Source organism: Aquarana catesbeiana, unplaced genomic scaffold, assembly GCF_042186555.1.
Source record: "Aquarana catesbeiana isolate 2022-GZ unplaced genomic scaffold, ASM4218655v1 unanchor233, whole genome shotgun sequence".
Classification (NCBI taxonomy): domain Eukaryota; kingdom Metazoa; phylum Chordata; class Amphibia; order Anura; family Ranidae; genus Aquarana; species Aquarana catesbeiana.
The window spans coordinates 4,395,497-4,407,982 of NW_027362661.1; the positions used below are offsets into that span (position 1 = coordinate 4,395,497).

Consider the following 12,486-nt stretch of genomic DNA (forward strand, 5'->3'; position numbering starts at 1 on the left):
TTTTAACAAGATTGCAATCATAGAATCAGTAAATAGTAAAGGAAGAAAACCAATTGGTTAGGAAAATGACTTGTCTGGAATGTGGAGGTGGAGTCATTATTCATTTGTGCACAATACAATACACAACGTGTTTACAATATTTTAACAAAGTATTGTAGAAAAGATCACACCATAGAAAATGGGAAAAGTAGAAAATAAACCCGGATATGAAGGTGACATTTGTGTACGAGGAACACCTTAATAATTACCACCATTTTATTCTCCATGGCCTCTGCTTTCAGAAAATATATGTTTGGGGGTTTTATCTAATCTTCAGGCCCAAAATCTGCATTTTACTATGTGTGCAAAAATAATACAAAATCAGCTCTGGCAGTGAAAGGGTTAATGTGATCTAGATGGGATCACTCTGCTATGGTCACACTCTAAACATTAGAGCTCCCCCTAGCTGCAGCCTGGTAATAACATTGATAGGAGGTCTATTCATTTATCTGCTACATACTTCCCATCTTTATGTAAACGTCTTCTGATATTTAGGGGTCTGTTCATAAAAAAAAAAAAAAAAAAAAAAAAAAAAAAGAAATGTATCGCAATTCATCCGGTGAAAGTGCATGTACATTCCTTTTGTGTGAATAGGGGTAAAGAATGAAAGTCATGGGGCTATTAACCACCTGCTATCCGCGCTATGGCCGGACGACGGCCACAGCACGGACCTGCATTCCCGGGAGGCCGTCATATCACGGCCACCCCTGTGTGCGCGCCGGGCGCACTGTGATCACCGAGATTCGGCTGATCACCGATCCGTGTAAGGGGGCGGTCCCAGCCCCTTACCATGTGATCAGCTGTCAGCCAATGACAGCTGATCACATGATTTAAACAAAGGATCGGTAATCGTTTTTTTTTTTTTTAATCACGCTGACAGCGCGAGTAGAAAAAAAAGCCGATCACCGGCTCGGATGCCAGGGACATCGGTCCCCAAGTGGAAGAGGCACATCTGCCTCATCAGTGCCACCTAACAGTGCCCACAGTGCCACCTATCAATGCCAACAAGTGCCACCTATCAATGCCCACCTGTAGTGCCAATCAGTGCCACCTGGCAGTGCTGCCCATCACTGCCACCCATCAGTGCCCATCACTGGCATAATGTATGGGGGAGGTGCATCGCATACTAGCACATTATGAAATATTCACCTTGGAATAAATCCCTCTGCCATGCTGTAAAGTGACTGCTGAGAGGGCTGATCTCTTCCCCGTCTGTCTTCTAAGTTCGTGAGCTCCGGCTATGTGATTGGCTGGAGCCACGATGATGTCACTCCCATGCATGTGCGCGGGAGCCGCCGTTTCCGGCACGGGCTCTGAAGGTCTGGCACTGTAAGTCGATGATGTCACCGGCTGCATGCGCTCTGATTATCTCCTATACTGTGCAAGTTCAGGAATTATTCACAGTACCTAGGGGTAGTCATTATTATAGACTTACCTCTAGGTACAAGTGGTAGTACAGAACTTACTACCACTTTAAAATAGAAAATGTTGCATTTGGGCACTGGATGGCACTAATTGTGATGTTACTTAGCGCCAACTAAAAACCGAGTACCAGAACATGCGAACAGGCAAAAAATTAGTACGAACAAGCGTAATATGTCTATGGGACACGAACATGAATAATCAAAAGTGCTATTTTTAAAGGCTTATATGCAAGTTATTGCCATAAAAAGTGTTTGGGGACCTGGGTCCTGCCCCAGGGGACATGTATCAATGCAAAAAAAAAAGTTTTTAAAACGGCCGTTTCTTCAGGAGCTGTGATTTTAATAATGCTTAAAGTGAAACAATAAAAATGAAATATTACTTTAAATATCGTGCCTTGGGGTGTCCTTAGTATGCCTGTAAAGTAGAGCATCTTTCCCGTGTTTAGAACAATACCACAGCAAAATGACGTTTCTAAAGGAAAAAATCTCATTTAAAACTGCTCACGGCTGTAATGTATTGTCGGATCCCAGCAATATAGATAAAAATCATTGAAAAAAACAGCATGGGGACCCGGGCCCTGCCCCAGGGGACATGTATCAATGCAAAAAAAAAAGTTTAAAAACGGCCGTTTCTTCAGGAGCAGTGATTTTAAAAATGCTTAACGTGAAACCATAAAAATGAAATATTCCTTTAAATATTCCTTTAAATATTGTGCCTGGGGGGTCCCCTTAGTATGCCTGTAAAGTAGCGCATTTCCCCCGTGTTTAGAACAATACCACAGCAAAATGACATATCTAAAGAAAAAAGTCATTAAAAACTGCTCGCGGCTGTAATAAATTGTCAGATCCCTGTAATATAGATAAAAATAGGCATGGGTCCCCCCCCAGTTCATTACCAAGCTTATGGGGCGATAGGCAAGGGAGCTCTGGAAGGAAAAGCAGCATATTAAACAAGATCAGTGGTGGCATCTTGGGCTGGTGCATCTCCAGAACAGATATGCAAGGCAGTTACGTGGTCCAGTTTTGTCTACATTTATACGCCATTATAGGTTAGACCTATTGTTGGCTGCTGACCAGTTCTTTGGCAAACAGTCCTGCAAGCAGTGATCCCACTCTAGGGTAAGTATCTCGGTTGTCATCTTACATGATGAATCAGTCATGGTGTATATCAGGGTGTGCTTCTTCCCCACATGAGAGCTGTGATGTCCAGCAACATTCATATAGAAGACATTTCCCACACTCAAGGCACTAATACACCCCAAGAGTTGTGTGGGATACCTGGTGTACTGGAAGACAGAACTTCAGTGAGTTACAATTCCTTCACTCGGGACAGGAAAGTGCCTCCTTCCCTGTGTGCAATCTCTGATGTTTGTAAAGATTGGACTTCTGTGAAAAACATTTCCCACACTCTGGACAGGAATATGGTTTCTCTCCCGTGTGAGATCTCTGATGTGTGTACAGATTGGACTTATCTGAAAAACATTTCCCACACTCAGGACAGGAATACATTTTCTCCCCTGTGTGCAATCTATGATGTGTGTAAAGATTGGACTTCACTGAAAAACATTTCCCACACTCAGAACAGGAATATGGCTTCTCCCCTGTGTGAGACCTCTGATGTGCTTGAAGATTTACCTTATATGAAAAACATTTTCCACACACAGAACAGGAATATGGCTTCTCTCCTGTGTGACACCTCTTATGTGCTTGAAGACCGGCCTTATATGAAAAACATTTTCCACATTCAGGACAGGAATATGGCCTCTCTCCTGTGTGAGATCTTTTATGCGCATTAAGAGTGGATTTAAAACAGAAATATTTCCCGCACTCAGGACAGGAATACGGCTTCTCACCAGTGTGAGATCTTTTATGCACATTAAATTTGGATTCAGAATGGAAACACTTCCCACACTCAGGACAGGAAAAGTTCTTATCTGTTGGAAGGATGGCACCGTCCCTCACAGTCTGAGGTTCCTCAGGATAAGAGGAATACGTTGGTCCATCTACACTGTGTGGTACCGGATGGACATTTGAGGTAGTCGGGTTTTCTACTGGACTATATTGTGTGATGTCCTCATCTTCGACTTTACAGTCTGGAGACAAAGTGAGACAATCCTCTGAGGTTTTCCTCATCTCCCGTCCATCTACTAAAATAGGAATAAAAAGATTATTACTAGACATGAACAGATTGGTTCCCCTAAATCGGGACTTTGCCCACATCAGGCAGCTTTGTCTCTGAGGATCTTACAATTCCCCCCTCAAGGTAACTAGTAAATGGGACCTCTGATCTCCTACCAGTTCATTTCTTTATTCATGGACCTTAGTCAGAGAGTGAGGAAACAATTAGAACTGTCTTTTATAGGAGTGACAGTGATGAGAGGATTAGAGGATGAGTGTCCCCACCCCCTCTATCACTCATTGCCATCTTCCCAACACAAGAAGTTCTGCACTTCCTTATTTAGTCCATGATTTAGTCAGAGGTCAGAGAGTGAGGATGGGGGGAGAACAACCAAGATGAAGGTTGGACTGATCCTGAAGTCCACCATCATTGGGTTATTGCCGCCTCCCTTATTATCACTTTCTTTTTAAGGTTCCAAAGTTTGAGGATTTTATCACATTATTATCAACATGTAAAAGTCTGTGCTCCAATCAAATCATCAGATATAAAATGTCCAGCTGGTAGAAAATAGGTGCAAAAGAAGTAAGGCCTATGTAATCTACAACTTATTATATAGGATATTTAACCTGTGGGCAAATTCTGCCCAAGACTCCATCGCAACCGCCTGCGTCAACCAAATGGAAGAACTTGGCCTTCCACAACTGATAAATTCTCCCACCCATGGGTCAGGACACACTTTAGATCTCATCTTCAAACAGAATATGGACATCAAAGTACTTGACAACACTCCACTACCATGGACGAACCACCATGCTATTATAGGGTATTGTGACGGTATGCAAAGTGATATAGTGGATAATCGCTATATTTCACCTCGCATTTGTTCTGTTGTAAGGAATTGAACCGGAATCCCGCCAGGGTTTCTCCAGCCTCTGTGGCAGGCTAGGTTCCGTGCCGGATGTTCTTTTTTTTTTTGAAAGCCTATGGCGTGCATAACACACCCAAAAAACTTCACCCAGTGCCAAAAAATGTGCACACACATAAAGAGTGAAACACAAAAAAGAGCAAATGGGTACACAAGAGTGCCTTTCCCTGAATCCCCCGGGGCAATAGGCTCCAGACGGGGACAAGGGTACTTTACAATTGGTCCATCTGGCCTAAACCTGACTGCCCCCGATCTCTGGAGGGCCTGCCGAAACAGACCCACCCAAGTACTAGGTGAGGCTCCCCTGAAGGGAGACCCCATGAGAGAGGGCGAACTAATCCAAAAGGCCATGTCCACCCCTTCCCTAGACTTTCAGGGCTGACCCGAGGACCCGCAACCCTACTCATCACACAGTGCAACAAACCGTGTACAAACATAAAAATACAAAAAGTGACAAACTTAGGCTTAATAAATAAAATAAAGTAGGAAAGGAATAAGTGAAGAGGAGAGTGAAAAGGTGGCCATTGTGCGAAACAATGACCATGCCCTCCGGGCCAGGAATATAGAATAGCTCTGGTCCCAGACAGTATATAGTGCAGGGGTCAGGAGTAAGTAATGTACAATATAAGTTATACAGTGTAATGGTCATTACAACTCATATTATTGGTATTCAGCAATCAGTGGCAACAGGCTGATATCACCCAGTCCCCGCCCCACTCAGGACCAATCAGTGAGCAGTATGGGTGGAGGAATGTATTTAATGTTAATGACTCACCTGTGCTGATCTCTGTAGGAGTGTCCTCCTCTATAAATGTCCTCGTTATTCCATCCTCCTCCATAGACTGCTGATCATCCCTCACATACCTCTCTTCTTCTTCTTCAACCGCAACTTTAGAATCTCTCAGGTTTCCACTCTGAATATATAATTAAAATGACATCAATTATAACAATGCAGATAATGTACAGATCCTAATGATACTATTAGTGATTGTTCCTCATCTACCTGATGATGGTGAGGGATGGTGTGACCTTCCTGTGTGGAATCCCGGGAATACAGAGGATGGGGACATCTCTTTGGTGGTTTCCCTTTACTGGATCCATCTGTAGGAAACACACACACTGACTGAATACATTGTTTCTATGTGTTTATCAGATGATGGGGGATCTAGGTGGACCCTCCGTACTGCTCTCTCCTTTACAATAAAGTCTCCTCTTACCCGGTGATGTGAGGGGCGGCTGATTGTCCATCATGACGTCCTTGTAGAGATCCTTGTGTCCTTCTAAATACTCCCACTCCTCCATGGAGAAATAGACAGTGACATCCTGACACCTTATAGGAACCTGACACACACAATGATACAGTCACCATCCAGACACATCCCTTGTCTGTTACTGGATAATGTCCCAGAATTCCCAGCACCGCTCACCTCTCCTGTCAGCAGCTCCATCATCTTCTTGGTGACTTCTAGAATCTTCTGTGTGTTGTGTCTTGTAGGGATCAGGGATGGAGGTGGGGGGATGGTGATGGAATTCTGGATTCTCGAGGATCTTGTGGACATATTATGAGATCTTCTTGTGTCATAGTCAGTAGATTTCTTCATTATTACTGTACAGTTCTGTGTTATACAAAGATAAATATCACTCTCCCATAATCCCTCACCTCTATGGTCAGCTCTATATTTATTCTCCAGGGATTGGCCACAATGTCCCTGATTCAGCAAAGGACAGACATCTCCATCCAATGATATGAGTCCAACCTGGACAGATTTATAGCTCCTTCTAGAAGTCATATAATAGAGTCACTAATGTTTTACTAGTAAAGCTCACTGACCCCGTCAGGAAATGTTACCCATAGAATTAGTGGCATGCCGGTAATCATGAGCCTCACTGATTGAACTAAAAGTGAAATTGTTCTTTTTTATAACCAATGCTCAATCTTGTGCTATAACCAAATATTATAGAGTACGTACCCTTCATGTATTCACATTACTTGTGGGGATGTCGTCACTGATTAGCAGAACATCAGAAGACTAATGCCGCGTACACACGAGTGGAATTTCCGTTGGAAAAAATCTTGGATGGTTTTTCCGACGGAATTCCGCTCAAGTTTGGCTTGCATACACACGGTCACTCAAAAGTTCGCTGAACTTTCAACGGTCAAGAACGCAGTGACGTACAACACTATGAAGAGCCGAGAAAATAAAGTTCAATGCTTCTGAGCATGCGTCGAATTGTTTCTGAGCATGCGTAAGAAATGTGCATGTCGGAATTGGTACAGACGATTGGAATTTCAGATCGGAACTTTTTCCGACCGAAAAATTGAGAACATGCTCTCAATCTTTTGCTGGCTGGAATTCCGCCAGCATAAGTCCGATGGAGCGTACACATGGTCGCATTTTCGTACCAAAAGCTCTCATCGGACTTTTGCTGGCGGAATTTCCGCTCGTGTGTACGAGGCATTAAAGTGACTCTGAATACATCCCAGTGTACAGCGGAGTCAGATTTAACCCCTTATTACACTCACCTCTCCAGTCAGCAGGCTGAGGATCTCCAGGATGAGGTTCAATATTGTCTTATTCCGGGGAAATTCCTTCCTTTCAATATTCACAAAACTCAAATTCTGCTGATTCTCCATCATGAGATCCTCATGTCCTTCTAAATACTCCCACTCCTCCATGGAGAAATAGACAGTGACATCCTGACACCTTATAGGAACCTGACACACACAATGATACAGTCACCATCCAGACACATCCCTTGTCTGTTACTGGATAATGTCCCAGAATTCCCCGAATCCTCCTCACCTCTCCTGTCAGCAGCTCCATCATCTTCTTGGTGACTTCTAGAATCTTCTCCATGTTGCGTCTCTCAGATTTTAGGGAGTCACATGGAGGCACTGTGATGGTCACATGATCACCTGACTTCACCAGAGGAAATCTCTGTATTGAGTAACCAATAGGAATATCATTAGAATCCCAGAATCCTCCTCACCTCTCCGATCAGGACTGTGTTTTATTAATAGAGATAAGAGTGATGTCATGTGACCTCCCAGAATCCTCCTCACCTCTCCGGTCAGCAGGTAGATGATCTCCAGGGTGAGGTTTAGTATCTTCTCAGTCATGTGACTCCGGTCCTCCTCCATCCTCATTGGTGCCGTCATTTGATCTATACAGGTCTCCTTGAAGACGGATAATTTTGAGAAATGAAAATAAGAATTATTTGGATGGTATCGATCACACAATAATAGGATGTGGATGTGAGGGGGGGGGGAATAGGAGGGTTGCTGTACATTTAAGGACTACTGCCTCATGCCGCACTATAAAAGTCCCCGTCTATTTTGTGTCCTGCAACATATTTCTTGATCAGTGAGATGGTGAGGTGAAGGCCCTTCGCTTACTGGCAGGATTTCTTTAAGAAGGTCATAAAAGTAAGTGCAGGTGGGAGGACCATCAGAGACCCATATGAACCCTAAAGTCCCCTCTTACCTCAGAGCCTTGCAGTCTGACTAACATTGAGACACCCACAGCTCTTCTGCCCTACTAACCTCTCAGAGTTGTACAGCCCTATTACTTCCTAAGAGGCCCCCAAAGTCGTTCAGCTACACTTCCTCCTCAGGGGTCCAGGAGTCTTTCAGATGAGGAAAACCTTGGGGCCCTTGAGATTTGTGGGGGTAGGATCAGCTCTCTGCAAACTCCTCTCCTACCTATGCAAGCTACTCTCTGGAGTTTTTGCTCAGCCTTCTGCCCCTCCCATTTCTTCTCCTGTCCACCAGCACCTGGGTGCCCCCTCCAGGGCTGCCCATATTATTGCTCCTTCATTTTCCCCATGCATTCCTATCCATGCTCCTCATCTCATCCCTGCCCATATCCCCCTCTGACTGGCAGCCCAGTTGAGACACCCTTCCCCCCATTCCTGTACCCCATTCCACCCTTTGTCACCACTTGGGAACTTCCACGGAATCAGTGGGAAGGGTCCCGGGATCGATGGAAAGGGCCATGGGACCAGTGGTTCAGAGGGGTCCTTCATGTTTTTTTTCATAAGCACTCTGAAGTTTCTAGTTACTCCTCTGCTCCGAGTCCCCAGTGTTTTCCTCTCTCTGAACCATCAATGTAAGGGGCTCTATGCTCCATTCTCCTGACCCCTGCACTCCATCATTGTGTTAGCTGCATATTGTAATGATTGCTCATTGGCTGCCTGTGTAGTGTAATAATTGCCTTTTGTAGGCCATGTATGGTCAGGATGGTCATTGTCTTGTCTATTTATTGTCAGTGCTGTTTGTTTAGAGGACCATATTACTAGAATTTATCTCCAAAATGAAGAGAATGTTCTGGCCCCATAAGTGGGGAAATGTTCTGCCCCTGAAGGGGTTAATCTACAAATAATAAATGTTGGGGCAGTGCTTGCACTATGAGCAAAATATCTGAATCCACAACACGATAGTTCCAATAAAACTTTCTGATAACAAAGTCTCAGACAACTCCTGGGGTAACCTGGCAGCACTTAGAAATACCCCGGCTGTAGATGACTAGGTGTGCTGGGTCCTGTAGTCCCATATTTTGTTACCTGTTTGCATGATACGTAGTATTGGTATTATTTATTTGCTTTTATTTTCATATGAATACATTTTACACTTTTTGATGTGAGCAATTGATCATGCGCCCTTCATCCATCGTTCTCCATATAGTCTCACAGAGTTTGTGGTGCCTGTGAAGCAATAGACGCCTCTATAGCAGTAAATGGGGAATATCGTCATAAGGGGCAAAAGAGCCAATCCACTGCCAGAGTACTCCGGCGTATGGCGGGCCGGATAACGCTTAGATGTAAACAGAGAGGCCACCTCTCCTAACCTGGCAACAGCCGACATGTTTGGATTGGAAAACACCAATCTTTGTCAAGGAGGGCTTTTGCCAAGTGAAGAGGTCCTAAAATGTGCTCCTACCCCCACCCAGATTGCTTAATCATTTAAAGCCCAAAATGACATCTTTTATATCATCATATATCACTAAATTCATACAAAACTTTATTTATAATCATTAATAACTGGTAAAATGATATAAAAATGCATAAAAAGGGCGAATCAACAGCAAATAGCTCAATATCAATATTCAGTTCAGCCCGAGCAATTGTATTCAGCTGAAAAATACATTTTGATTCCCATCTGGACGTCTTTTTGATAAAATTGCCCCCCCCCCCCCCCACTCCGGGTTCACCATCTCATCCCACCCAAAATCCAGTCCCTTTCAGACTCCTATTGTGAGACTCATCATAGTGTCTCTGGAGGGGCGCTGATCATTCCTGTGTAAAATCTTACAGAAATCTTCCCTAATCCCAACCTTTAATTATCATTTCATTCCCCCCACATACAATGTCTGGAACCGACATTTACTGACATCAATAACTCCCCTCGTGGTACAGACCATAAATTCCCTCATTGTAATATACGGGGTTATTCTACATTTCCACACTATATATGTGTGTATCATCATCTGCTGGAGATAAAAGACATCACAGTGACTATGGAGGAAGAGGACGGACATGACGGGGGGTTACTGGGTGTAAATAGAAAATAAGATCTTATTACCTCCTCTGCTGCTTATTTATTCCAGAAACGTCTCCTATTTCCTGTCACATGGAACTTCCTGTACGTACCTGACATCACTTCCTGTCTGTATTCCATAGAAACGTCCTGTCTGGATATGAGTGAGATCATCACCTTGTGGAGTTTAGAGGACCTGCAGCCCCAAGAACTGTCTCATAGTAACCACTCCTTTAACCACCTCAATACTGAGCACTTGCAACCCCCTTTCATGCAACACTGTACCCACATAACAGTTTTATCATTTTTTTTTCACACAAATAGAGCTTTCTTTTGGTGGTATTTAATCACCGCTGGGTTGTTTATTTTTTGTATATAAATAAGTTGCGCTCATATACAGCGTGAGTGATCACAAAAAATGATTAAATAAATGAAATATAGTGAAATAAAGTGCAAGTGCAACACAAATATAAGTCTATGAGTAAAGATTCCATAAAAAAAAATGAAAAAAACATATTGAGTCCACACATAAAGGATTCCACAGTGTGAGAGGGGGTGATTCCACGGAGGTGATGAACTCCAGGTCACTTCCACCGTCACCAAGGAGATGGGGGTATCTTGAATAGAAAAAGCCCACTCGATACGTGGGGACTCTTACCGGAGCTGGTGGACCCCCTAAAGAGCAAGGTCATATACGCCAGCAGACTTAGCCCTCTGCAGGGTCTATAGGTCCTCCTTGTCACTGGAGCTCTCCAACAGTGGCTGGAAGTCCTCCTCAATATCCAACTTGAAAATGGGATATCACATCTAAAAAAAAGGGGGGGGGGGGCGCACTCACTATAGTATTTTCTAAGCATGAAATCTCCTGCCCCCCATCACAAAGCAGCTAATCTTGTATTACTATCACTTATTATTATTGACAACTGTAACATCCATCACTTTTGTTATTCTGAAGAAGTCCATGTGTGTTTGTCTGTGCCTCTGTACAGACAATTGAGGAGGACTTCCAGCCACTGTCGGAGAGCTCCAGTGACAAGGAGGACCTATAGACCCTGCAGAGGGCTAAGTCTGCTGGCGTATATGACCTTGCTATTTAGGGGGTCCACCAGTTTCGGTAAGAGTCCCCACGTAACGAGTGGGTTTTTTCTATTCAAGATACCCCGATCTCCTTGGTGACGGTGGAAGTGACCTGGAGTTCATCACCTCATTGGAATCGCCCCCTCTCGCACTGTGGAATCCTTTATGTGTGGACTCAATATGTTTTTTTCATTTCTTTTTATGCAGAGTCTTTACTTATAGACCTTTTACTGGTGGACCCCCTAAAGAGCAAGGTCATATACGCCAGCAGACTTAGCCCTCTGCAGGGTCTATGGGTCCTCCTTGTCACTGGAGCTCTCCAACAGTGGCTGGAAGTCCTCCTCAATATCCACATTGAAAATGGGAAATCACGTCTAAAAAAATATGTTTTTTTCTTTTCTTTTTATGCAGAGTCTTTACTTATAGACTTATATTTGTGTTGCACTTGCACTTTATTTCACTACATTTTATTTATTTAATCATTTTTTGTGATCACTCACGTTGTATATGAGCGCAACTTAATCATATACATTTTTTTCACTGTGGAGATATCTGATAGTTTTTGTTGCTGCTGTATATGTTTATTGCACGCTTTAGCGCGGTATAACCTCTTATATTTGTTTATTTTTTGATCTACAAATGAAAAAAGACTGAACATTTTGAAAAAAATGCATTTTTCTTAGTTTCTGCTATACATTTTATTTTTTATAAATTTGATTGAAATTTGCAAATTACAAAAGACAGAGGTGACAAGACACCTCATCAGACAGAGGGTAGGAATAAGACTATATTTTAAAACCACAACTGATTTAGGGAAAAAACCGATAGGAAAGTCGGGTATCAAACGTTGCTAAGATTAAGGAGAAGTGGATGGATGAGAACAGAGGAAGGGTGATAGACCTCGCGTAGGGTCCAGAAAGGTGCCCTAAAAGCAGTGCCTCTCCTCACCCTAAGATAAGGCCAGTGGTTGGACTGCAGACTAAGAAACTACTAAACTACAGATTAAAACAAATCGGATAAAAGATCCTAGACCATATACATGCCTATGGTATCCCTTGTACACCAGGATTAGAAAGGGAGTACTAAAACCTGCTGAGAAGGGAGGCAATGGAGAATATAGCTAGATCTAGCTACTATAACTCTTAGAACATTGCAGGGGTTGATCTTTATCATAACAAAATGAAGTGAGTAAAGCCAGCGCTTCCGAGTCCGAAAAGGTGGAATCGATAAATACTTGCCATCTGGAAGTAAAACATTTATTGGAGGTGTTATGGCACATTTCAAGGTCAAGATTTTCATGCTAGAACAAGGTTTTTAATTCCTTCTTAACCACTTGAGCCCCGGACCATTATGCTGCCTAAGGACC

At 43.2% G+C, this 12,486-nt stretch overlaps 2 protein-coding genes across 2 annotated transcripts in view; both read right to left on the bottom strand.

Moving 5' to 3' along the window:
- Nucleotides 1-12,486, bottom strand: part of LOC141121849 (uncharacterized) — a 380,396-nt gene that overhangs the window by 159,494 nt on the left and 208,416 nt on the right. The gene's annotated exons all lie outside the window — the stretch shown is intronic.
- LOC141121833 (uncharacterized) overlaps nucleotides 1-12,486 on the bottom strand; it is a 115,292-nt gene that overhangs the window by 51,828 nt on the left and 50,978 nt on the right. Inside the window, exons 5-12 of the mRNA XM_073611549.1 lie at nucleotides 7,572-7,685; nucleotides 7,312-7,446; nucleotides 7,032-7,223; nucleotides 5,935-6,123; nucleotides 5,725-5,848; nucleotides 5,511-5,608; nucleotides 5,283-5,421; nucleotides 2,788-3,610 (exon numbers count right to left, since the gene is read on the bottom strand). Of these exons, the coding sequence (XP_073467650.1) occupies nucleotides 2,788-3,610; nucleotides 5,283-5,421; nucleotides 5,511-5,608; nucleotides 5,725-5,848; nucleotides 5,935-6,123; nucleotides 7,032-7,223; nucleotides 7,312-7,446; nucleotides 7,572-7,685 (1,814 nt within the window). The remainder of the gene's footprint in view (nucleotides 1-2,787; nucleotides 3,611-5,282; nucleotides 5,422-5,510; nucleotides 5,609-5,724; nucleotides 5,849-5,934; nucleotides 6,124-7,031; nucleotides 7,224-7,311; nucleotides 7,447-7,571; nucleotides 7,686-12,486) is intronic.